The sequence below is a fragment of the Schistocerca cancellata genome, chromosome 5, assembly GCF_023864275.1.
Source record: "Schistocerca cancellata isolate TAMUIC-IGC-003103 chromosome 5, iqSchCanc2.1, whole genome shotgun sequence".
NCBI lineage: Eukaryota > Metazoa > Arthropoda > Insecta > Orthoptera > Acrididae > Schistocerca > Schistocerca cancellata.
This window is the reverse complement of record NC_064630.1, coordinates 41,346,264-41,373,242: the sequence shown is the minus strand read 5'-3', so window position 1 is coordinate 41,373,242 and position 26,979 is coordinate 41,346,264. Positions and strand designations below refer to the sequence as shown.

General features: G+C 40.7%; 1 protein-coding gene across 1 annotated transcript in view; it reads left to right on the top strand.

The window, feature by feature from the left end:
• LOC126187321 (PWWP domain-containing protein 2B-like) overlaps positions 1 to 26,979 on the top strand; it is a 224,949-nt gene that overhangs the window by 122,840 nt on the left and 75,130 nt on the right. Inside the window, exon 3 of the mRNA XM_049928333.1 lies at positions 3,068 to 4,125. Within this exon, the coding sequence (XP_049784290.1) occupies positions 3,068 to 4,125 (1,058 nt within the window). The remainder of the gene's footprint in view (positions 1 to 3,067; positions 4,126 to 26,979) is intronic.

Below are 26,979 nucleotides of genomic sequence, written 5' to 3'. Positions count from 1 at the left end.
AGAACAACACAGGAAACAAGATGAATATGGACCTGGGATGCATTAGTGCCATGCCAGTTTAATAGAAAAAGCGTTTTAACTTTAACTTGAATTTTTTGAAAGTTAAATTATTTTATGTTTTGGTACACTTGGACTAAAAACTATTAAAGATACAGAGCTGAAATTTTGTATACTTAAAACATACTTAACTAAAAAGTAGACTACTCTTGTGACTTAACTTATAAAATAAAATGCTTTTTTGAAGAAAAACCCAGAATTCATTTCCAAAATTTTTGATATCATACTTAAAAAATGTTTTTGTACCTTAATTTATGACAGCACCATCTTTTCATTGGTCTGCTATAATGGTAATAGTGTAAAGAATTTACAGGGGAAAAAAACCTTCTACTTTGTGTGTATTTTGAGTAATGTGTACCTATGATGTAGATAAATAATCAGCATGGTTTATTTCTCTTGAAACAAAAAAATACAATTAAAAAAGTGTGAGAGCTAAAGCTGTGGTTCATACATAAAAATGTTCCCAAAAGATGTCTTAAAAGATGGTAACCATTATATGAACTTACAAATCTTATTCTTTGAGTTACACTGTTTAGAAAACTGTCAATTTTTTCAAGGTTTCCACTGGTATTCATGGACCAGTCCCCATAAATGATCTTTCATAAAACCGAAGAAAATTCTGTTTGTATGTAAAGGCTGCTAGTGGGACAAAAGTTAGTGTCCAGTCCCTAGCGAATGAAAAAGGAACTGAAATCAATTGCAGCAAGCAAAAGCTGAAAGAGAATTGCACCAGTTTAATCCTCTCACCACTGAAAAGATGACTGAAATCAGCATTAGTGTCAGTGGTGTTGAGAAACAAATTAAAGCATTAAAATTGAACAAAGCTCCAGTGGCCTAAGATATCCCTGTCAGATTATGTATTGAATCTGCGGCTGAGTTACCCCTTTTCTTAGTGTAATCTATCATAGATCCTGTGAACAAAAAACCATGCCCAGTAGTTGGAAGAAAGCACAGATAACACCTGCCTACAAGAAGGGGATAGTAGAAGTGATCTACAAATTTACCATCCAGTTTCTTTGACATCGATTTGTTGTAGAATCTTACCTCAGACTTTTTGCAGATGTGGTTATCTATAAGGAAGTACTGTCTGAAAGAAGCCGCATAAATATTCAGTCAGATCTCGATAAGATTTCGAAGTGCAGGAAAGATTGACAACTTGCTTTAAAGTGCAGAAATGTGAGAATGAATAACATAGTATCCTATGACTATATTATCAATGAATCACAGTAGGAATCAACCAACTCATAACAATACCAGGGTGTAACACTTTGTAGGAATATGAAATGGATTGATCACATAGGGTCAGTCACAGATAAAGTAGGTGACAGACTTAAGTAATATTTGTAGAATGCTGAAGAAATGCAATCACTCTACAAAAGAGATTGCTTACAAACCACTCGTGTGACCCATTCTAGAATATTGCTCAAGTGTGTAGGATGCCTATCAAATAGAATTAATACCCCATTGAATGTACACAGAGAAGGGCAGCACAAATGGCCACGGGTTTGTCTGACCCATGGGAGTCAGAGATGCCAAAGAAACTGAACTGGCAGACTCTTGAAGGTAGATGTAAACTATCCTGAGGAAGTCCCTGCTATTGCTCATGTAGGTATCGTGAGGATAGGATTAAAATAATTGCAGATGCACAGATACATTCAAATGACTGTTTTTTTTCTGCTCTCCATGCATGAATGGTACAGGAAGAAACCTTAATAACTGGTACAGTAGTACATGCCTTCTGCCATGCACTTCATGATGATTTGTAGAGTATGGATATAGATAGATAGATAGATATGGTGTAGTGTTCCAAACAAAAAGAGATAATGTTACATATAAAATGATAGATAGAACCTCATTCAAAGGAAGGGAAATGGGAGTAGATGAAAGTAAATAAATAACAGCACAGTTAATGGGTATTACTGTGATTGACACGTTAATGCCAACCGGCCTTTCACACAAAAACATTCAGCATATTTCCATTAGTATTTTTATTCAGCATTGTGTGCTGTGTTGGATTCTCCTTTACACAACCCTGCCATTCGTATTTTTCTGAGAGCTGATTCTCTGTTTTCTAAATCATAAAAGGTAATTAAGTCATCACTGAATTTGTATAACTTTACTTCCCCGTGTGTTATGATGTTAACACATCTATCTCTGGTATGAATACCGTTTGTGAATAATGCCATCTCTTCATAAAGAAATTTAGTTTATAACATTAATATTTCTCAAATGAAGCTATATGTTTCCAGAGACCTTTTCAGGTGTCAAACATCTATGATGTATGTATGTATGTATGTATGTATGTATGTAAATTGAAGTGATGAATTAAAATTTGTACCAAGGCCGGGATTCGAACCTGGGTCTCCCTCTCACTGGGCAGATGTGCTGACCACTACGCACAGTGGATTTGCACAACTGCGTGGACTACCCTTGCATGCTTGCTTCCCTCCTTAATCCAAATTCAGGGTTCCCAGTTGTGTTCAATGCTGGGGTGCTATTCCAATACAGTTGGAGAGCTTCTGCAAAGCTGTTCAAGTTTAGGGGGAATACTGAGTGGGCTGACGCATGAATGGGAATTTGGGCTGAGGAGGGAGGTGTGCTGGGTTGTCTGTGTAGTTGTGTAAAACCAGTGCCCCAGGGTGGTGTAGTGGTTGGTGCACCTGCCTAGTGAGCAGGAGACCTGCGTACAAATCCTGCACTTCGCACAAATTTTTGTTTGTCGTTAAAGTCTGCACGCATACATTAATATTACTTTTTTATTGCCGTTATTTATTTTTCGTTATGTTATCTAATCAGTATATCGTTTTAGTGAACATTACACTATGTATTGCTTTGACATGAATCGTTCAGTGTTGAAACGAGTGATGCTCTCTTGAAATTTACAATAGTTTACAGAGGACATTACTATTATAATATTTCTATCCTCCAAGATTGATGTGGTTATATCAATGCTTATTGTTGCCAAAGTAGTACAAAAATAAATTTTGGATTTTGCCAATTCCGATGGCAGGTGATGACTTCAGCTCCATCCGAGTCTCCAAAACAACAGTTTCCTCCACTGGTGGCACGACTGGGTGAAGGCAACAACAAAATCAAGCTGGGTGGCTATTGGGTGAGCAGTAGACCACCATCGGGGAATGATAAAGGTAACACTGAGGCATCAAGTGATGGTGGTGGGGCCATGTACTGCCTCTCCCTTATGGACCGTGAATCGTCTGCAACAATTCCACCACTGCCACCACCATCGCTGCCGCTGCCACCACCTCCACCACCATTGCCGCCGCCGCCACCGCCACCACCGCCACTGTCTTCAGCCAGTGCACTTTCCAGTGCACATCCGAGTGATGGTGATGCAACAGATTCCAACAGTGACGACTCAGAAACGGACGATACTGATGCTCGTATGGTACTTCGTAAGAAGCGCAGTGTCGGTTCGATGGAAGACTTGTGGGACGAGAGTGTATTTGAGGATCGTCTGAAGCGAGCACGCACTGACGCTGAAAAAAGAGTGGCAGCAGCTGCTGCGGTTGCTGCCGTTGCAGCATCTGCAGCAGTAACTGTGAATACTAATGCAGTTGTTAGTAACAGTACGCGTACTACGCCAGTAATAAAAATTTCATTTGGTGGTTCCAGTGGTGAGGGTACTGTGTTGAAAATTCCAGCCAAAGTGCAAGGTTATACAGCTCCTAGTGAAAGTGAGACCGAGACAGATTTGGTAGCAAAACAAGAATCCGCTGGTGTTTGTGATAGTGATAGTGGGGAATGTAGTAGATTTGTCGGAAGTATTGTATCGACAGGTCAAGCTTTAGGCACCAAGGCAGCAAGACGAGCACTTCGCAAGGCAAAACGTGAGGCACGACGCAAAGTTTTGCCGCAGCCACCTATTTGTACTCCTGGTCCAGAAAACCCCTCTCCACAAACAGCTTGTGACGCCACGGTTACTCTGTATCGTCGCAAGCATAAACATAAGGTGAAACACAAGAAAAAGCACAAAGAAGATCGTAACAGGCACAACAAGGATGAAACTGCAGCAGACAGTGTAGGAGGAATGCCGGGTGATGATGACAGGTTATGTATCTCAGTGGAATACAATATGTTAAGAGATATTAAGGAAAATGGGTTGTGCTAACTGCTTCAAGGTGGTGGAGTAGTTCCTTAATAGTCTAGTTCTCTTTATTTATACTTGCAGTTGCCTGCACACATGCTCCACTGATAACAGATTTTTGAAGAATGATACAACACTTCAGTAACACATTCCTTTCATTTTCTTAAACAATAATGAGCTTATGTTTGCAGCATCTCTTATCAAAACACTGTCCTCTGGTTGCAGCAATGGCATGTTGTTTAGTATTAATTATATCATTGTTTCACATTTTTAATTATATCATTGTTTCACATTTTGCTTCTGATGGACTATCCTCTATAGCTATCAGCCCTCCTAACTTAATGTTACTGCTCATTTGTTGTACTTCTAGTACTATTTGTCAGCCCATACCATTTGCAAGCCTTCTTTTGGATACTGTTTTTAATTCCCAATCTTAATTAGCTGGCGTCTCCTTTGAAATATTAGTGTTTTACGAAGGTAAAAGGAGTGATTTATATGTGATTTGCGTTCATTTGTATTCTACTGCTCTTTCTCTTGGTTGAAAATATGTACGCAACTTCATCTGTTTTCTTAATTACTACAAACATATTTTTTATAGTTTTGTGTGGAGTAAATATCCTTATGTACCAATTGCCCAGTTGTATTTTTGTTTTGCATTTCTTTTTATTTGATTGCGACATAAAATGGCTGTGCTTGTGGGTGGCATCACTGGCAAGACTAGAAAACATGCAGTGTGTCACCAGAAACACATCTATACAGGGTGATTTTTCCATAATAAAATACTTTAATAATGAATTGTGCAAACTTTCTTCAGAACTTCTACAAATAGTTACCGCATCAAAAAGTTGACAGTAATTGAAATTCAACAGTGTTAAAAGAAAGTTCACTTCAAGTGCAGATGTAAATAATTTAGTTGAACATTAAATGAGAACTGTATAATTGCATGGAACGAAAGCTGCTCTCAGCTCCACAATGTATTGAGTGAAAATGCATTTTAAGTTGCAGTTTCATGATATTTAATTCATACTTATTTTAAAAATGTCCAAATACTTATATGCAGTTAATTGCTTAACAGCAGTATATGTAGAATTCACAGCCAACTTATGTTGGTATATCCGTGATCCTCCATTGATTTTAAAAAATTTGTACTATCTTTATGGTTTAAAGAATAATGGCAAGAACTTATTAAGCTGTCCCAATACCTTTGATAGGTATAGACCATACTTAATATTTGACTGAATTGTTTTATGAACCACGAGTGTGTCACAAATGTCTCGATGTAAGGTGTATATAATTAATTTTGGAAATTTTAATAAAAAAGTCAGTCAAACTGGTTACCTTTTTTTATTCTATGCTGGCTGGGAGAATAGGTCACCCTGTATTTATTTTGTTTTCATGTATCTGGTGACACACTGAAAGAAACCTTATATATAAATGTTCTTGGTTAGGTTTTTAGAAACAGCCAACGCCAGTGATACACTCAGTGAATGTAAGTAATAAACAAGGTTACAATACAGTTTTAATCAAGTCTTTCCTCACGTATTTTTATTTATTTATTTTTGTATGGAGCCCATAAAAAATTACACTGGAAACTGTAGTTCCTTAAAAATTCCACACCAAGCTGCTGACCTGATGACCTGGAGGGACGGTTATGTTTATGAGTGTTATTTGCAAAATGGAGGTACAAAACACATAAATAATTTAAGCAACACTATATTTTTATATAAATGTCACGGGTATTTGAAAGATACCTGTAATTATTTTTCAGATAAGCGCCAGTCCCACACATTTTACTAGTCTGTATGCAATGATGTTTATTCCAGTAATTTCCTTCTAGTCCCATGTGCACTTAATCACTGTCTCTAAAACCTAACTGTCCTGTGCAAAAGTCTTCACTTACCTTAACTTGTAGAGTAAGTGAAGCTCTCTCTCTGTAAAAACATAGACTATACAACGTATGTTACCAAGTGCTACAATATATGAACTGCAACATGCGTGTTAAGTGTCATTGCCACACAGTTAACAAATTATCCAGGACAGTATTCTTCACTGTATGGTTACAATATCTATCTCTAAGATGATGTTGCACTTGCTTGCAATGGATGTGCACATGCCAAGTTGTGTCACCTGCGTCACTAGAGCTCACTAAAGTCATGTGCTCGTTTTTCATTGTACAAAGTTTGTTCTTGGTGAGATTTGAAATTGACATCACCTTTTTTAATTGGTAAGATGTGCTCAGTTGTGCATTCTGATTATTAGGTGCGGAAAATAAATCACAAAAAAAAGAAGATAATTTTAAGGATGACAAGAAGGAACTGTACTGCATATTAGATAACAGAAGGAAACAAAAAGTAAATACTTCAAAAGTCATCAACAAAGAATGAAAACCTGTGTGGGAGGAAGAAATAATTTTGAAGGCATGGAAAGAATACTTCCAAAATTATATGAAGGGCAGAATGGAACAAATACACATGATGGATAGAGGGAGATGAAAGAAATGTCACTATTACGGAAAAAAGAGAAAGAGAAGATGTGCAGTTGTTGAATGTAAAGAAAGTCACATTAGAAATGTCACAGTGAAAATAATCAAAGCTGCAAGACCTATCGGAATTTAGTGGCTTCATAGGATAATGAGGATAGGATGGACATATGGAAAGCTTCTTGTCATTGGACAAAGACAGTTACTGTACCTAAAGTCACATTAGAAATGTCACAGTGAAAATAATCAAAGCTGCAAGACCTATCGGAATTCAGTGGCTTCATAGGATAATGAGGAAAGGATGGACATATGGAAAGCTTCTTGTCATTGGACAAAGACAGTTACTGTACCTATCTTTAAGAAGGATGCTCTGTGGAAGTTAGAGGAATAGCGCTACTGTGGCACTGCATGAAAATTTATGAAAAGTTAATTTTAGAAAATCAGGCATAAGATAGAAAAACAATGAAGATAACAACAGCAAGGATATTGACCTGGAAGAATATATATATATGGTGGGTGAAATGTGAATCGAATAACAAGATATCTGATGTGAAGAAATAGCATAACAGGGAAGTCTACGTGAAGCATTCCAGACAAATTCAATTTGTGATGAAACTGAACAACAGACCCATTGGACACCTTTTATTGTGCCACTTACCTACAGTTACCATAGTTAACAAAGGGGTTATTGCAAAGCATGAATGAGCATCATTTTCCTTTCAATTCTCGCTCTAAGAGGGATAAGCGGGCTTCTAGCTTGTTGATATACAGAGTATTTAATAACAAATCAATACTTAACCTATACAGCTCTGAAACTGGCAATATATTTACAATGTGCAACATATATATAATATCGGATTTCCAATATTTTTAAAAATATTAACAGTCCTTAAAAAAGCATATGACACTGTTAGAAGGGAAGAAAGATGGCAAGGTCTAAATAGACTGAAACTATCAAAAGAAATGCAACTGACACTCATACCACCAGTTGTCAGACGCACAGATTGGTACCAAATGTTATATGTAGATAATCAACCAAAACACCGATTTAGTTCGTGCTATGTGTTATCCAGTAGAACATGTATAAATGGTAATTAAAAATAACACCAGAACTACAGAGCACAGGAAGGGCGTATCTGTGAGTGATAGTTTTGTAGATCTCGCGTGGGTGTGTTGGTAGAGTGTGAGGTTGTCGTGCCAAAGGTCCCATTATTCAAATCCCACTGATAACAATTTCTTTTAATTGTTTACATGTGAAACTGTTATATGGGAGAACATTTTTCTGACGTGTAAAAGGACTCTGTGGAGTTTGTAGCAATGTTTTTTTGGCAGTCTGCTTTCGCTTTGTTGGTTGAAAGTAGCAAATCTATAGAGTACGTCTGTGTAGGTAGGTGTTGCCCAAGTCCAACAGACAGATACCACACATGATGAAAGCAACTAGTGCATATGTAGTTACACAGAATAAACATAAACAGTCGGAACAGTAGAATAAAGAAACAAATGCATCACACATGCGGAATTATTACTAGGCCTGTACAACACTTTCACGCATAATACAGTAAAAAAGATTGTCGTCATTGGGGTATGAACCGAGGACCATATGTATAATGATCTAACGCTCTATCGACTTTCCCACGGAAGCTATACATATTTGTTACTTACAGTTATGCTTTTCCTGTGCTCCATAGTTCTGGTGTTACTTTTAATCAATGTTCACACCCATTCTGCCCGATGACAGCACACGGTATGAACTAAATCGGAGATTTTCTTGATAATGTATCGACACACAGTGTTTGGTAGCTATCTCAGTGTCTGAGGTCTAGGGTTTGGGTGTGAGAAGCAAAAACATACAAAATATGCCTGAATTGTGTTATAATAGACGACTAAGAATTGTAACGGTTTATAATGGACAGAGGGTTTCAGCAAGGAAGTGTGCTGTCGCCAGCACTTTTTAATATAACCACGTACAACATTAGAAGGAAAATTTGCCAAGGGTTAACAGCAGATGATATGAAGATCTCAGCATATGTGGATGATGTGATGATTTGAGAAGAAAGTGAGCAGAAATTGGAAGAAGAACTAAATACGTGGCAGAGAGTAATTGAAGGAGCAACCACGGAAATAAGCTTGACAAAAAGTGAGGTAACAAAAATCGGCAGGAAAAATGAACACGTGGTGAAGGATGTAACTAACAGTGAAAATATTATTGAAGAACTAGATGCTTTCGAGTATCTAGGAAGTAAATTAATCGAGAAAGGAAGCAAGGATGAAATTTTGGTGAGAATAAAAAATTGTTTGAAATTTTATTATTATGTTTTGGACATAATTAGGAATTGGAAAATACCTCCCAAAGCAGTGATCGTGATGTACAAGTTATATTACCTGCCAATATTGACCCGTGGATCAGAAAGTTGTACTTGGACAAAGAAAGATATGAGCAGAATACAAGAAACGGAGATGCACTTTCTATGAGGAATCCTGGGTAAGATGAGAGGGGGCTGTATAAGAAATGAAACTATACCAGACACCCTGGAGACCAAGCCCCTAAAAGACACTACAGAAAGTAATAGGCTTTAATGGTTTGGCCACATTAAAAGAATGGGACAAGAAAGACCTCTAAGAAGAGCCCTAGGATGGACAGAATCTGGACAAAGACCAATTGGAAGACCACAAACGAGATGGAGAGACCAGGTGAAGGATGATGTAAACCGAAGAGGATTGCAGTGGTAGGAGATGCTAAATGATAAGACTGTTGAATAAAAGAGAAGCTTGTAAGAGGAAGAAATGTACCAGGAAGTCGAAGAATGAGAAGAAGAAGAAGAAGAAGAAGAAGAAGAAGAAGGAGACAGCAGACAAAACAACTTAGATGTATGCTGTGAAGAAGTAACTTTAATTCATTTTTATGGGTGGGGGGGGGGGGGTTAAGTTGTTAAGAGTCAAGATATTGACTTCTGTGCAATGATTTCATTCTCCAATATTTTTATGTGGGTTTATTTCATCTATAACTTGTCTAGTATGTATGTCATCTGTAGAAGTTGGAGGATCCTTCACTGTTGCCTTAGTAATTTTCTCCACAGTATAGTATATTTATACTTAATTTGAGAACATTGAAGTACCTGACGTTAACACCTAATAGTATTTATGACATTAAAAGAGTTCATTAAAGGATATAAAAAAGGAAAGTTCTTAGAACTTTTTGTGCAGCAACTTTATTAGGCTTTTTTCTATCATCTTGTACCCCTCAGTACATATATGTTTTGTATATCTCTTCAGTTTGGACAGAAGGATAATCTTACAATGGGGTTAGTTTTATGCGAAAACAGTTCGTGCTCTTCAGATAGAAACACAGTTTCCTTCATCAGTAGTGTGAAATATTATATACATTAAATTAAGCTATGATAGTATCAGTTCTCACGCTGTGCACTTTATTTCATTCAAAATATGTTATTTATGTTTATCATATTGATTACAGTTTGCTCCTATTAGTGTCACACCACGACATAGATGCCAAGGAGTACTACAGAAAGCTTTTTAAATTAAAAATTACCCAGCATGACATTCCCTTCTTAAATCTGTATTTTTATATTTTGCTGGAGTATGTTCTAAATTGAATAGTTTGTGGAAAAGATTTATTACTATCCACTCAAGCATAGTATTGTAGTGTACTGCATATTGTGACACCCTGTGTCAAGTTCATCAAGAATTTCACACACACACCTATAATGTATTTTCCTTTAAATTTACGGTGCTATAATATTGATAAGTGTGAAAAATCACTTGCTGTGTACTCGTGCACGTTTTAATTGTTACGGTATATCTTTCCAGAATTGCTAAGTAATTTTTTACACACACACACACACACACACACACACACATTCCTAAGTTAGAAATTAGAAGAAAACCAAGAGAGCATAAAAAATTCAGCTTCAGGTTTTATTTATTAGTGCTTTATTCCCTATCCTTGAGCCCTGTGATTAGTGTTATCTTTTATATACTGCTCTTTGTGTAAAAATTGCTTTTTTTCTGATATCTTGCCAGCCTCAGTGTTATTGATATATGCCATTGAATGGCCAGAGCTTCAGTGCTTGTCATTTATAAAATATATTCACTTTTAATCAGATTCAGTAGCATTTTAATTAACACTGTCACTGTGTGATCAGATCTCTTCCAATAATGATAATAATAATAGGTATTGTAGAGGCACCACTGTGAAGTAAGAAATATTTTCTTCAGTGAATAAAAAATAAGAGTTGAAATATACAGATTGAATTGTAGTACATCATGCAGACAATAAAGAAATGTGAAGAACTTTCTGCACCATAATAAATTAAATAAAGAAAAATATATCTTAGAACATATAGCTCTATTTGAGCTGGTACTGAAGTATTATGTCTGTATTTAACAGCAGAATGTACCAGCAGAAAGATAGGCTTGCAGCAGTCTGTGTGGTCTAGCAGAAATGACTGCAGATATTTTCATTAATGACATGTAACATAAATTTCTTAAAAAATGTTGAAGGCTCAGTAAAGATCATCTGTTTACAGAGATATGTCAAAAACTTTATTTTGTGACATAAAGGTTCTTATGGAGAAATTATCAAGTTTGCAGAAACATTAAGTAACACACACTTGGAAGTTAATTTCACAATGAAGCACAAAGAAGATGGAATATGTTTTTGTCTAGACATATGGCAGAACAAAGGCACTCTTTGATTTGGCATATTCAACAAGCAATAAGTGCATGCTCAATGCTTAACGGTGAGTCTCAGTGTGTATACCACTACTGATATTCATCCTTCCCTAGCAGGATTTACAGAATGCTCAAGCTGCTGATAAGTGAAGCTGAGAGAAGGTGGAAATTAATGGTAGTCAAATGGGTCACAGTAGTGTATAATTACAACACCAACTGAGAAACTTAACACTAGAACTAAATATTAACGGAGAGGAGCATAAAAACTCTACTAATGAAGTTTGGGGTGTGTTATAAAAAGTTTGGTGTAAGGAGCCTTTTAGCACAGAGAACAGTTTCAAAGGAAAACTAAGATATAACATTTGGAAAAAAATGCAAGTTTAACAACACTGGCATAAATAAAAAGTTTAGATTATGATAAACTATACAGTGAACAATTCCGAAGATGTTTCACTACCAGGAATAAAAAGTGCACAAGGAACAGGAGACATGATATGTACATTTGGTGCTCATTTAAAAATGTTGGATCACTCTAGAGCAAGCCCTGTTAATAACAAATGTATTATTCACAAGTGAATAAAGAAGATTATATGAATTATTTTGAAGAAATTGAAATTTACCGTGCAAAGAAAAAACACCTAGTTTTGGTTAATGAAAGACACTTGTTTTCTGATGTAATCTTTTATGTGTTGATTCAAGGTGTGTTTTAGAAATGTTGCTTTCAGGATCTGGCTCTGTTTTTAATGTATTGATTATTATGCCGCCCTTATGTTACACTTAATATTATACATTATTTAGCTTCCTTGAGTGATGTTTCCTGGGTTATACATATCATGTTAATTGAAAATTACTTGGCAACATGATGTAAGCAGTTTACATGTAGACATTTGGTAGTGAGCTGTCGTGGAAGACAGCGCTGTTTTGAAGAACAGAATTATATTCTACCCACTCTCATATTAAACATATTTTATTTTTAATTGTGTTACAATTTTTTCTTCTTTTAATGGGTGATAGGTGTTTACTCTGGTACTAGGTGCAGCCATGTGAACTTCAGTGGTCACTAGCCATTACATAAGGCCTGACAACCTTGGAAGAATGCAATTCGTCATTCTCCTACAACTTGAGATTTATTTTTTGCAGTTTTCCTGCTGCACCATATTAGTTGATTATTACTATCTGGATGGATAAAAGAATCTACTTAACAAACGGTGGCAGAACAACACACATAAAAAATATATTTTATGTATACAAACTTTCAGGGCCAGTGGCTCCTCCTTCCGGCAGAAGGGTTGAAGGGCAAGGATGAAGGATGAAGGAAAAGGACTGGAGAGGTTTAGGAAATGGTGTAGAGGTTGGAAAAATTGCCCAGAATCCCGGGTCATGGGACACCTACTGGGCCGGATGAGAAGGAAAGACTGATTGGCGGGAAATGCACCGTGACAAGATTTGAGAGCTTAAAGGCAGAATACAGGGTAATATGAAAGACAGAGATTACTGCTAAAACATCGTGCACAAGTTAATAAGAGTGAAAAGCTGAGTGCATTATATATGTAACAGAGGTGGGAGGTGGATGGCGAAAATTAGATAGGTCAGAAAATGAAAAATGTGAAAAACTAAAATGGAGTGAAATCCAGATGGCGTGTGTTGTGAAACAGGTACCGAGGTCACAACTGTCATGTTGCAGAGCATGCTTTGCTACAGGATATTGTGAGTTGCTGGTGTACACTCTGTGTCTATACCCATTCATTCTAACTGACAGCTAGGTGGTAGTCAAGCAGATGTAAAAGGCTGAACAATGTTTACATAACACCTGGCATATGACATGTCATTTCACGTATTGTTTCACAATGGCTTTCCCTTTGATAGTATGTTTTGCAAGTTACAGGCCTGGAATAGGTGGTGGTAGGAGGGTGCGTAGGCAAAGTTATGCAGTGTGGATGGTCCCAGGGGTAGGAGCCATAGGGATGGGAGATGGGTGGAGGAGCATAGGGTCTGACAAACATATAGCGGAGACTGGGAGGGCAACGAAAAGCCGTTCTAAGTGTGATGGGCAGAACTTCAGACAGAATTGATCTCATTTCAGGGCATGATTTTTGGAAGTCATGATCTTTTCAAAGTAGCTGAGTAATACATAAGTGTGATTGATTAAACTGGTAGTACAAGAAGTATAGAAATTGCTCACACTTGCAAGATCAGCTTTCCAACAGCCTACCAGTCTTAACATGATCAGTTTGTGACTAACTGCTATTTGGTTAGTTTGTGTTTTATGTATGAGGCTGTGTCTGTGGACTGATCATGGTTAACAGTGAAAAGGAAAAGATAATTAACTTCTTGCTTCATTACTGGCATAGTCCAAGTTTTCTTGTTATTTCAAAAAATTATTTCTGAAGTCGTGTTGTGATTCCTCTGTTGTGACATTTGATATTTTAATTATTATTGTTGGCCATCCAAAGGTGACAGTAATAAATTGTCATTGTCAAGATATCTCATTGTAAAATCTGGGTATTGTTTCTCATTGCTTGAGACTTCTTTTCTTGAAGAATTCATTGAAGCATGTAGCCACAAAGAACAACAAGCTTCATTTTTAACATGTTTTTTTAGGTTGCATTCATGTCTATCTGTTTGTCTTTTTGCAATAAATTTTAAACTAACTTCATGATGAGATGGAGACATTAAATTTCAAATAGGGCTCAGAACTGGATGACAATGTATATTAACTCGCTTTCTCGTCTGATCCACCTTGCTGCTGTGGTGGTGGGGTTAAAAGGCTTGGTAACACTTGACGTCTTGACTGTCCTGCAGGACCCTGCATCCCATGTGCTATGCATAGAACTCTGTGATGTCTGGTAGAAGGTCTGCTGTATCAGCAAGTGCTTGTATCGCCTCTGTGGCGCTGGCTTTGGAGAGTTGCAGGACCACACCCACCGTGCTCTCCAATTATTACTCACGGTGGCACTATAAAGCTAGCTGCCCAGCGCCTCTGCCTGCAGTTGTGTATTGTGCCCTTGTATTGTTCTCATTACACATCATCGGTTTGGTCTCAGATTTTGCTGTGCCTTAGGTTTCTCTTCTTGGATTACTAGTTTGAACTTTGTTATTCTGCAGTGTCTTCTCCATTGTCCATTATACTCTCGCGGCTGCCTTCCTGTTCACACTCGGCTAACTGCTGTTGACAGCCCCTGGGCAGTCAGCCAGTCTCTCCTGGCTCTGTTGAGACATTCCCAATTCTTATCAGAGTCTGGACACAATAGTTTGAAACAATGAAATAAAAGTACATAGGTATAACATTATTTCAAATATGATCAGTTGAAAAGACATTGTAATAAACTTGAAATTTAACACATCTCTCATATAATTACATTGAAATGTTTAAAATCCATTTAGAAATTTCACACATACAAGACTAAAAAGCAGAAAATAATCATTTAAATAAAAATAAGTTTTTAGTATAACAATTTTTAAATTGGACTAAAAAGCATAAGTAATTTCTACAAGTCCAATAGAGAACTCTAACCTGATACAGATAGCCATGAAAATTGGTGACCACGAATTTTTAATTGCTATGAAAACACTTGTAAAATTTGTAATGAAAAATACAGTGTGTATGCAATAGATAATAGTTTAGAAGGTCAGTCTTTTGAAAATAGTACTTGGGAGAGGTTTAGTTAGAACAACAGCAAGGTGTTCTCGAGTTTGAAAGTATTGTGTGTTGAACCAGCAGTGATTCAGTTCATCAGTGATGATACGATACTTCACATCAGTGTGCTTGCTTCTTGACATTTTACATGATTTTATCATTGCTGTTGGACTCTTGAATATACTCACAATGTATCATTTTCATGATTTTATGCAGTGATTCTTTTATGAAAGTCTTCACAACTTCATTTTTTTCACATCATTAAGGCCCCAGCTATGTTTTCTGCTTCAATAGTAGATAATGCAACCACACACTGTTTCTTGTAACAACAAGTGACTGGGGCATTACAATTATTGTACAGAATGAGAAATCTGCATCACAGTAAGCCACTAGTTCTTGTTCTTGTTCTTCCTGATATTCCACTCGCTGTAGTTGAATTTAGGTAGATTAAAATTCTCCTCATTGTTTGGCTGACCGAGTGATCTGGAACATTCATTGATCTACTTTCTATGTTCTCTGACAATGCCAAGTCTAGTCTTGATTTGCATGCTAAATACAGTTAAGTGCCTATCGCTTGGCGGTGTGGAAACTCTGTCTCTGCTACACTGATTTCTTGAACTTCTCCTTGTAGTGAAATTGTAATAGTTAAAGTTTGTAGTTTTTTAATTCTGTGCCTTTCGCCGCCTTTTGTTCTTTTCATTTCAAGTTCAAGACACACTGTTGGTTCATCATCAGTTGTCATGTGAAAATTTTTCTTCAATTTTTGCAAGAGATTTTTCATTTGGCGGATGTGGTTTCCAAACAGAATCCACTTACCAGCATGTAGAGCAAGACACATTTTATTTCCAGTATCTGATTTGTAAACACATTGGTCAGATTTCAGTTGGACAAGTTTTTCCTCCTTAAGGAATTCATTCAGTTTCTTATTACATTGTAAAAGAGCTTGTTTCAATCCATACAGTGACTTTTTGAGTAGAGAAATTTTCCCAGCTGCTTTGCATCCCTCTGGAATTTCTATGAAAACCCATTCTTTCAGATCACCATTGATAAAAGGCTGTTCTGACATCAAATATCATCATCATCAAATCATCTTGTGCAATGAATAGAAATCTCATGGAATTAGTTTGTATAACATAACTAAAAATATTTTAAAAATACAATTCTCTCTGATCTTGCTGGCATCTTCTTGTTGCTAGTTTAGCTTTGTACTTTCCACCCTCCTTTTTCATCAAAAACCATTTTCCTGTAATTATTTCTGTTTCATGAGCAGTTTCTTTATTCATTGGAGTCTGTTTCATTTTTCTTCAATGATACTTTCTCTTCATTTGTAGCCTTTGTCCAATTTTCCTAGTTTTCACCTTTGGTACATTCCTTGTATGTGAACATTACATAATCATCTATCTCTTTGGCAAGTTTATTTGATGTCTTGCTTTCTGATATGTTTTTGGACCTTCTTCTAGAGTTTCTCTTCTGCTTCTACTGGACCTTCTTTCTTTTTATTCAAAATCTTCTCTCTTTCTTCTTTTATACTATGTTCATATTGATGTGTAAACTCCATCTCTTGTTTCAGAAAATTTTCCAGTCTTTGGATTCTATATGAGATGACTTTTGTCCCACAAGAACCTCTCTTCCACCTCTTGAGTTTTTTTAAACACCAAAGTTCTTTCGTGAACACCATAGATACAAAAATAAGTAGTCTTGACAAATTTGGTCTTCATTTGTTCCACATTTGAGCTGGAGTCCCATCAATGTGGTTAGCACATTGGACTCTCATTCGAGAGGAATTCCATCCTGATTTAAGTTTTCTGTGATTTTTCCTAAATCGCTTAAGGCAAATGCCGGGATGGTTCCTTTGAAAGGGCGTGGCCGACTCCCTTCACCATCCTTCCCTAATCCTATGGGATCGATGACCTCACTGTTTGGTCCCCTCCCCCAAATCAACGAACCAGCCATTAGATACACTACAGTCAAAACTGCATAGCCCCAAATTTTGTTTGCAACTTTTGAATCAAACAACGTGGCCCTTAACTCTTTTCATGATTGTAAGGTTTATTTTGTGTGTTTTGCCATTCATTTGAGGTGGCTAATTGTGTAGTCACCCCTATATACCCCTCTTTTTACACTATTCCTTAAAGTCAGTACTTCACTACTCTCTTTCTCTGTCACATCTTCTTCTCTGTATTTCACAGTGTAGGAAAAGATAGATTGTTACTTGCCGTAAAGACGACACGTTAAGTTGCAGACAGTTGCCATTAAGTCACCTACTGTAGTAACACTGTTCACGTTACGTCGCACTTCACTTAGCGTAGACCGGGACTGTGTCCTAGGCATGCCCGATGTTGACTGACTGCGCACGGCCTGTCCTGCCGGAGTTGTTGTTGTTGTTCTTGTTGTTCCGCCGGCAGAGGTCGCGTCCGAATTCTCGCGTGCCCTCTGGTGGACGGGACTCTACTGGCGGCGACTACCGTTCGTGACGCGCCGTGCCAATGTGCGCCTCCCGCGATCTTTCTGGTGGCTAGTACACTCCTCCTCCTTCGGGGGGTGAAGCCACTGTGATCCACAGCGTCGGAAGGTGGAGTGTCGGGCAGGAGCGATGACCTCCACATCCATTGGATGGCCGGAGTCGAGGGGATCTGCCAACCCTCGAGCTGGAACCTTCGAATACGGCTGGAAGTGACCCACACGAAGAGGCCCCCGTCGTCCCACAACCGGAGCCCGGGACAGCACAGGCGACAAGCTGTCGAAGTCTGGATCCTGTTCCACCTCAGGAGGGGCAAGACCTAGTGGCGGGGACGAAGGGGAAGGGACGACCACAAGGGAACTAGCCCCCTGCGAAACCGGGCCGGCTAGGGGGGCCGGCTCTCGCTGGGGCATCTCGAATGACGGTGATGCCGGTGCTGGAGCCACTGGAGGTTGCCAAGGCTGAGAACCATCGCAGTGTGGCAGAGGCACAGCGGGGAGAGGAGGTAACGTCCCCTGTAAACCAATACAGGTGCCGGCAATGGGGAAGCCGGTGTCCGAGAGGTCGGAGGGTGGGTGCCCGAACGTGGACGGAGCTGATTTTGGTGACGACGTACCACCCGGTCCCCCGCCTGCAAGGTATAGAGCCGGCGGCCATGGCGGTGCAGGACCACCGCCGGTATCCAATGTGGATTGCGACCAAACCCACAGGCCCAGACTGACATACCCAGTGGAAAGCCAGGTACTCCGTTTTGTGAAGACTGGCGAGGACCAGGCTGGAGGAGGTGCAGCAGAGTCCTAGGTTGACGCCCATGGAGGAGCTCTGCGGGGCTGCGGTCTCCCATTGGTGTGGTCCGGTATGCCGTCAAGAAAAACGTCAATGCTTCCTCTGCAGGAAATTCGTACACATACTTTTTCATCTGTGTCTTAAAGGTGCGCACCATGCGCTCAGCTTCCCCATTCGATTGTGGATGGAAGGGGGGAGAGCAAACGTGCCGAATACCGAAGCGCCTACAAAAATCCTGGAAGGTCTGCGAAAGAAACTGCGGTCCATTGTCCGAGACCAGGGTGATTGGCAGACCTTCCACAGAAAAGATTTTTGCTAATGCCTGGATTGCAACTTCTGAAGTGGTTGAGGAGCAGCGAACCACACATGGGAATCGGGAATAAGCATCAATGACAATGAGCCAAAAGCCATTGAGAAACGGGCCCGCAAAATCGATGTGGACACGTTCCCATGCCTGGGTTGCCGGCGGCCATGAAGAGAACGCTGCCCTGGGAGATGCTTGTTGGCTCGCACACTGGGAACAGGCGGCCACCAAGTGCTCGATTTCTCTGTCAATACCGGGCCAGTACACATGTCTGCGAGCCAAGGTTTTAGTACGGGAAACACCCCAGTGCCCCGCATGTAATAACTTGAGGACCTCCCTTCGTAAACTTGCAGGAACAACCACGCGAGGAGCTGTATCATCGGTAGCCAGAAGGAGAACTCCTTCCAAGACCGAGAGACGGTCTCGTAGAAGAAAATAATTACGAAGAGGGTCCGAGGCCCGGCCCGGAGGGCGGGACGACCACCCCTGCTGAATGAGGCGAACTACTTGCCGGAGAACCGGGTCAGCCGCCGTTTCCCTGGCGACTCGAGAACTAGTGATCGGGAAGCCATCAACCGCTTGGCGGGACGCCACATCCAAATGAAAACACATAATCTCCTCTCGATCAAATGTAGGGTCCGGGCCCACCGGAAGACGGGAAAGAGCGTCGGTGTTGGCATGCTGGCCTGTAGGGCGAAAACGAATGTCATAATGGTACTTAGAGAGGAACAAGACCCAGCGCTGGAGTCTGTGGGCTGCCCTATCCGGAATCTGAGAGGTGGGGCCAAATAACGATATTAACGGCTTATGGTCAGTGATTAACTGAAACTTCGCGCCATACAAGAAAGGGTGAAACTTGGTAACAGCGTAGACAATGGCCAAAGCCTCTTTTTCCACCTGGGAGTAATGGGCCTGCGCGGGACTAAGCGTTTTCGACGCAAACGCCAGTGGTTGCTCGGAACCATCTGCGTTGCGATGGGCCAGGACCGCCCCCACCCCATACTGCGAAGCATCCGTAGCCAGGACCAACGGCTTATGGGGATCAAAAGTAGCCAAACAAGGGGCTGACGTGAGGAGGCCCTTCAACGAGGTGAACGCTCGCTCGCATGCAGGCGACCAATCAAAAGGAACACCCTTGTGCAGAAGGCAGTACAGGGGGTGGGCTATAGTGGAAGCCCTGGGAATGAACCGGTGGTAATAGGCTATCTTGCCTAAAAAAGCTTGTAACTCCTTCAGCGAAGTGGGCCGAGGAAGGTTGACGATACCTTGGACCAAACTTCCTAGTGGCTGGATGCCGTGCCGAGATATGGTGTAGCCCACATACTCAATGGACGGTTGGAAGAAGGTTGATTTATGCAGGTTGCAACGCAAGCTCACAGACCTGAATTTGAGAAAGAGGGTGCGAAGGTTGTGCAAGTGGTCCGTCGTGCTGCGGCCCGTGACAATGATGTCATCCAGGTAATTAATACAATGAGGGATTGTCGACGTGACATGCTCAAGATAACGCTGGAATATCGCCGGGGCACTGGATATCCCAAAAGCCAACCGCTGGTATTGGTAAAGGCCAAACGGGGTGTTGACGACTGCCAGCCGTTTGGAGTCCTCATCAAGTGGTATCTGATGATAAGCCTCTGACAGATCAATTTTCGAAAAATAGTGGCCGCCCGCCACGGCGGAGAACAATTCATCAGCACGAGGCAAAGGATAGGTGTCCACCACCAATTGGGAATTAATGGTGGCCTTAAAATCGCCACAAAGACGTAATTTTCCCGAGGGCTTCTTGACAATAACGAGGGGCGAAGCCCACTCACTGGAAGAAATGGGAAGAACGACCCCCAGGGCTGTCAGCCGGTCGAGCTCTTCCTTTACCTGAGGGCAGAGAGCCAAGGGGATCTGCCTCGCGCGTAGAAAACGCGGGCGAGCAGACGCCTTCAACGTTAAGTGAGCTTCAAAATCTGAAACACGCCCCAGGCCCTCCTCAAAAATATCTGGAAAGTCTGAGATCAAAGATTCCAATGAGTGATAGGGAACGTCTTCGGAGACCAACTGTATGGTGTCAGCGATAGAAAAACCGAAAGCTTGAAAGGCATCCAGGCCAAAAAGGTTAGCGGAGCTCGCATCACTGACAACAATAAAAGTAATAGGCCGAGTGACTGATTTGTAAGTCACGTCGGTAGTGAATTGACCCAGGAGGGGAATGAACTGTTTACCATAACCGCGTAGACGCCGGTAAACTGGCGCCAACGGGGGCGATCCAAGGTCGGAATACGTTTGTGCATTCAACAACGAAACTGCCGCGCCCGTATCTACCTGCAGTTGTAACCGGCGCGACCGAACCGACACCTCGATAAAGAGTTTGCGTGCCGATGCGTCGGGAGTCTGGCCCGATGAAACTTCCTGAATGTCAACGTCCATGTCCTCCGTACTTGCTTCCTTCGATTCCTTTGAGGCTGAGCGGCAAACTTTAGCAATGTGACCGTTTTTATGACATTTGCGACAAACGGCCCAACGCTGGGGGCACTTTGACCGATCGTGATGTATATAGCACGACGCACAGGACGGCAACAGGGGCCGGCGGCCGGAATTCTGTTTACGCGCCGCGCGGGAGTGGCCGTAACGGCCGGATTGTACCGCTCGCACGTCGTCCACCCCGGACACAGTGGACGCGGCCGCGCCGCCCTGAACCTCCGCGACGTCGCACCACGCCTCCAGCTGTTGACCTGCTGCGTGAGAGACTTCATACGATTGAGCAATGGACAGGACTTCCTCGAGGGAAGGGTCTTCTAACTGCAGGGCCCGTTGCCGGACCTCCCGATCAGGGGCCGAACGAACAATGACGTCGCGGACCATAACATGGGCATACGACTCCCGCGACTGCTCCGTGACAAAATGACACTTGCGACTAAGACCGTGCAGGGTAGCGGCCCACGCCCGGTAAGACTGATGGGGCTGTTTCTTGCATTGATAGAACTCGACCCTAGCCGCCACAACATGAGTGCGGCGGCGATAATATGAAGACAGCAATGAACACAATGCGTCAAACGACAAGGACGAGGGTTCCTGCAACGGCGCTAGCTGCCGCAAAACTTGATACAGCGAGGGAGATATCCAAGACCAGAAGAGAGCACGACATACCTCCGCATCGGCAACATGAAACGCCTGGAAATGCTGCCGAAGGCGATGTTCATATGCGTCCCAATCCTCTGCCGTCTCGTCATACGGGGGAAAGGGAGGAGGGAACTGCGCCGGAGCAGACGGCGCGGAGAGCAACGCCGGAAGCACTTGTTTCATGGTGGCCATGAGCTCCGTCTGCTGCGCAACCAAAACCCGCACCAAATCCTCCATGCCGTGGAGAAACTGCGAAACCGGAACAACGACGCAACACGCGAAAGAACGACCCTACTCGTCGCCAATTGTGTAGTAACACTGTTCACGTTACGTCGCACTTCACTTAGCGTAGACCGGGACTGTGTCCTAGGCATGCCCGATGTTGACTGACTGCGCACGGCCTGTCCTGCCGGAGTTGTTGTTGTTGTTCTTGTTGTTCCGCCGGCAGAGGTCGTGTCCGAATTCTCGCGTGCCCTCTGGTGGACGGGACTCTACTGGCGGCGACTACCGTTCGTGACGCGCCGTGCCAATGTGTGCCTCCCGCGATCTTTCTGGTGGCTACTACACCTACATATTAGCTTTCAGTCTCAGCCTTCATCAGAAAGAGGAACACACACCATTCATTCACCCAAACAAGCACACCTCGTGCACCCATGACTGCCAACTCCTGCAACTTGGACCAGAATGTCTTTATATTGAAATGAGCTTCATTTTCATTTACAAATTCCATGATGTGGTCTTCTGTTTCCCCTTTTGTGTGTAAAAGACACAGTTTCAAAAAAAGTGTATAATCATAAAGATTATTTTTCTCTTCATTGAGATAAGTTGGTGAGCTTGCCTTACACATTCATCAGTGTGAATAATCTCAAGAGGTTTCATTGCTTTGTGTTGCACATTGTGGAATGGTTTTCATGCTTGGTTTGCTTTGATATATGTTTCATAGCAATGCATGTCCTCTTCTGCCACCATCACGCATTTCTAGTATTTTCTTCAAGTATGTCCTATTAGTTTAGACTACCTCCATAGTCAAACAGTTAGCATTGCTGCCTTCAGTGCAGGATGATTCAAGTTCCATTCAGTTCAGAGGCTGGTTGCTAGATTTGTTACCAGTAGATTTAAACAACACACAGGTGTTACAGAGATGCTATGGGAACTTGAAGTGGGAATCCCTGGAGGACAGGCAATGTTTTTCTGAGAAACACTGTTAAGAAAATTTAGAGAATCAGCATTTGAAGCTGACTGCCGAATGATTCTACGGCCGCCAACATACATTGTGTGTAAAGACCACAGAGATAAGATACGAGAAATTATGGCTCATAGGGAGGCATATAGATAATCGTTTTTCCCTCGCTCTTCTTGCGAGTAGAACAGGAAGGTAAATGACCAGTAGTGGTACTGGGTACTGGCTGCCATGCACCATATGGTGGCTTGCCGAGTATCTCTGTAGATGTAAATGGTATTTCCTCAGATTCTTTCTGATATGGGGTGGTTCTATTAGGGAGTCCACTCAACCCGTGTAAGCCAGATGAAGAGCTGCTTGAGTAAAGGAGCAGCAGCCTCATCAAATTCAGCTACTGGCTATAATGGCTGGAAGTTGGCAACCTCATGATCATGTGTCTCATGACGGTGCTCATACTGCCTTTTAGGCACCAAGTTGGAACAGGCTTAATGCCTAGTCAAAGAGTGGTTTACTTGTTTACTTTACTTGTACTTTGTGTCAGATTTTTTTTGTGCCACTGAACGGTTTACTTCTTTTGTGTCATTAGTGCTTCCTTCTTCAGGTCACTTTTTCTTATGAAACTTTGCCACTCCTACTCTTTCAGTAATGGCACATACTGATAGTAAATTTCTTGACAGTTCAGGGATGTTTGACGCATTTGTCAATGACACCTGTTGTGGTTCGACTTCACCAACAATATTAGGACAGATGAAATTTCCATTTGCAATCTTAGTTTTTGTACCTTCATGGCTATGCACATTTGGCATAATTTTCTTTTCATATTACTTACACTCATTACTACAATTGCCTACAACTAACTTGGTATCTATTTTATCAGTTATCTTTTCTTGCTTTTCTGTCACAAGTAGTTCTGAAAGAAAAACTGTCAAAACTGTCTTTGATGCTGTTTTCATGTTCCTCTTTATTGTAACAGTTTTCAGAAGTCTCGATTTCAGAATTTCCATGTTTTTTCCTTCTTAGTAGTAGAGTCCCACATACTTGCAAAATGTTTATATTCATCCGGCAGCTTTGTTGTTATCGTGGTGTTCCATGCTGTTTCTTCCCAGGCAGTTCAGTCTGAATGCTAGCATTTGGATCCTAGCAATATTGGACATCACTTTTTTTGGACAACGTGGTTGTGGAGAGAAGCAGCAATTAGTATGATTACTCAAAAATTCAGGAACAGCCTTAATCGCATTTATTATTGTTATAATACCGCCAACCGTTTTCAACCCGACGTAGGGGAAACTATACGAATAGTTTGCTGCCATTATGTAGACAGGAGTGACATCATCAGTAGTCGACCAATGGTGTAAACGCCCAGAAGATGACCCCTACATCGGGTTGAAACCGGTTGGCGGTATTATAACAATAATAAATGCGATTAAGACTGTTCTTGAATTATTGATTGGACATCATATCTAGATTTCTGTCATATTCAAAATTGTAGAACCATCCCTATTATTGAGGTATCTGTTGGTCTGTATTCTTCTGATGTATCTTCTTAAGTGTGACACACATTTCCTTAGATGTTTCTCAGGTAAGGATGCGTGTTTTAACATTTATACTTACGGTTCCCAAAGTATAGTATTTTGCAAGTGCATCGTTTTGTTTCCACTTGGATGTCTTTTTGTTTTCGGATTACTTGGTATTGTCAGTAACGTTTCCACCAGACCGCTTGGCACGATCATCACATTTATTTCCAAATCCTCTAACAGAAACTTGCAGCGTCTTTTACTTCCAACACACTGTTTAACACTATCTTCTGCAGATGAAGCTGTATTTCAGCACACGATGCACAAATCATGATAAAGGAAAAGTACAGTCCTTTTACACTCGCAGATTTTCACTTTCTTTACTTCGCCAGATTTCCAGCTCTACTGGCTCCATAATATTTACCAAGAATGACGGACTTCATTTTTTTATGCAAACAACAACCAGTTCATGTTGTCAGCTTATTAGAGAAACAAGGCACCAATACCGGCTGTGGTGTTACATTAACAGGCACATGTTGTTTTTGTTTACTATAATATTTTCAAATCTCAGCAGTCTGAACTAATAGTGCCAATGATGACAAAAAATGCCATTGTGACTGATACATTAAAGTTAATATATTTAGCTTCAGTATCATATCATTCTACTTTGTATTCAGTATTTTATTGACAAATGTTTATGGATTGTGCTGTAGTCAGTATTCTTCTTGAACAAAGCAGTATATGCAGGCCCCTGTATGTGGAAATTGTAATAACTGGAAACCATTGGCTTTTGAATGTTGACCTATATAGTAGGTTCACAAGATTGACATGTGCAGGTCTCAATGTTACTTTTTGTTTGGTTGCACCATAGTAACTTCTGAACTAACTCAGCTCAGATAAATAGCACTTTCTAGAGGAAGCTGCATGCAGTGAATAGCAAGCCCTCATATTACAAAAATCCCACTATTGTCACGTATTATTATGTTACAGCCAATGTGGGCCATTGCTAGTGGCACAATTCATTGCGAGAGCCTGTTGTCATGTTACCATGTGGAGACTGTGATGAGCTGAGGGCCATGCACGTTGATGGAAAACCTCAGAACTTTGTGACTGAAACAGAGGAAATTATGAGTTTGATGGTCCAACAATGCACTCCCTGTAACATTGTTGTGGCAGAGCACTGCAGCAGGATAATTTCTACGTTCATGTCACCTGTGTGATCCAAGGAGTCGTACACAAATACTGAACACTATTCCTTTGTTGACCTTGTCAAAGATACTGTCTGTCTGGCATATGTGAATCAGTTAATGTTAGTGAAAAATAAGGATTCAAAGAAATCGACTAAATTATTGTTACAAAATTACTGGAAAAGTGACATTCTTTCAGAAGGATGGTTTTGGAATATAGTTTGTGAAGTCTCCAGATAATTATTGTGCCATGATCAGGCTGTGAATTCTTGTCTTTTAACCGCTAACTTTGATGGAAGATCATTGATGTTGTTGCATTTTTATTGTATAGGCAATATATTGTATCATTAAAATATGAGAGGTCTGTAAATGTGGATATCAGGAGAGGTCTGTAAATATGAAGACAAAGCAAGCAGACAACTCTGCCTTATGTTTGTACTTACGTAGATACAGGATGGATCTATTAAAGGTTTTACTTTGTAATCATATTCTTCCTGTCCATTTTGGTTCTAAGCCATGAGTGATTACTTTATTGGAATGTTGTATATTGTTTCGCTTTTAACTTTTAAATCATGTGATAAATAGTTTTCCCCATTTTTGGTATTTATGTCAATAGTTTCTTCTTGATATAAAAACATTCACATTTTTGTTGTTGTCTCCAAAAGTCAGTCATGATCTTCGTATGGTATTTACGAAAAACTTAAAACAATGAATTATATAGAATAATTTATGTGATAGGCTCAGCAAGCGCATATCTGTTTCAACCATTCCCCTAAGCAATCATTATTTTTCAGTTACAGCTATAATAGTTTCCATGACTTTGTCTCTCTGTTTATTCCTGCCCTTTTATTGCTCTCTCTCTTTCTCTCTCTCTCTCTCTCTCTCTCTCTCTCTCTCTCTCTCTCTCACACACACACACACACACACACACACACCAACCTTTTTTGATATTAGGTGAACTACAGAATATGCGTGTTAATACTAGGGGTGTTCAGTAAGTAATGCAACACTTCTGTTTTTCTCTGCCAGTTTAGGTTGCAAAAGGGCAGAACTTGTCATTGGACATCGTGGAATATTCCCACTTCCGCCCTTATAGTTTCAGGAAGTGACAGTAGGTGGCAGTGCTATACATAGCCTTCAAAAAGGCGCGTCTGTAGTGGAGGTGCATTCTAAAAAAAGAGCTGTCTACATCCACATTTATACTCCGCAAGCCACCCAACGGTGTGTGACGGAGGACACTTTACGTGCCACTGTCATTACCTCCCTTTCCTGTTCCACTCACGTATGGTTCGCGGGAAGAACAAGTACCGGAAAGCCTCCATGCGCGCTCGAATCGCTCTAATTTTACATTCGTGATCTCCTCAGGAGGTATAAGTAAGGGGAAGCAATATATTTGATACCTCATCCAGAAACGCACCCTTTCGGAACCTGGACAGCAAGCTGCACCGCGATGCAGAGTGCCTCTCTTGAAG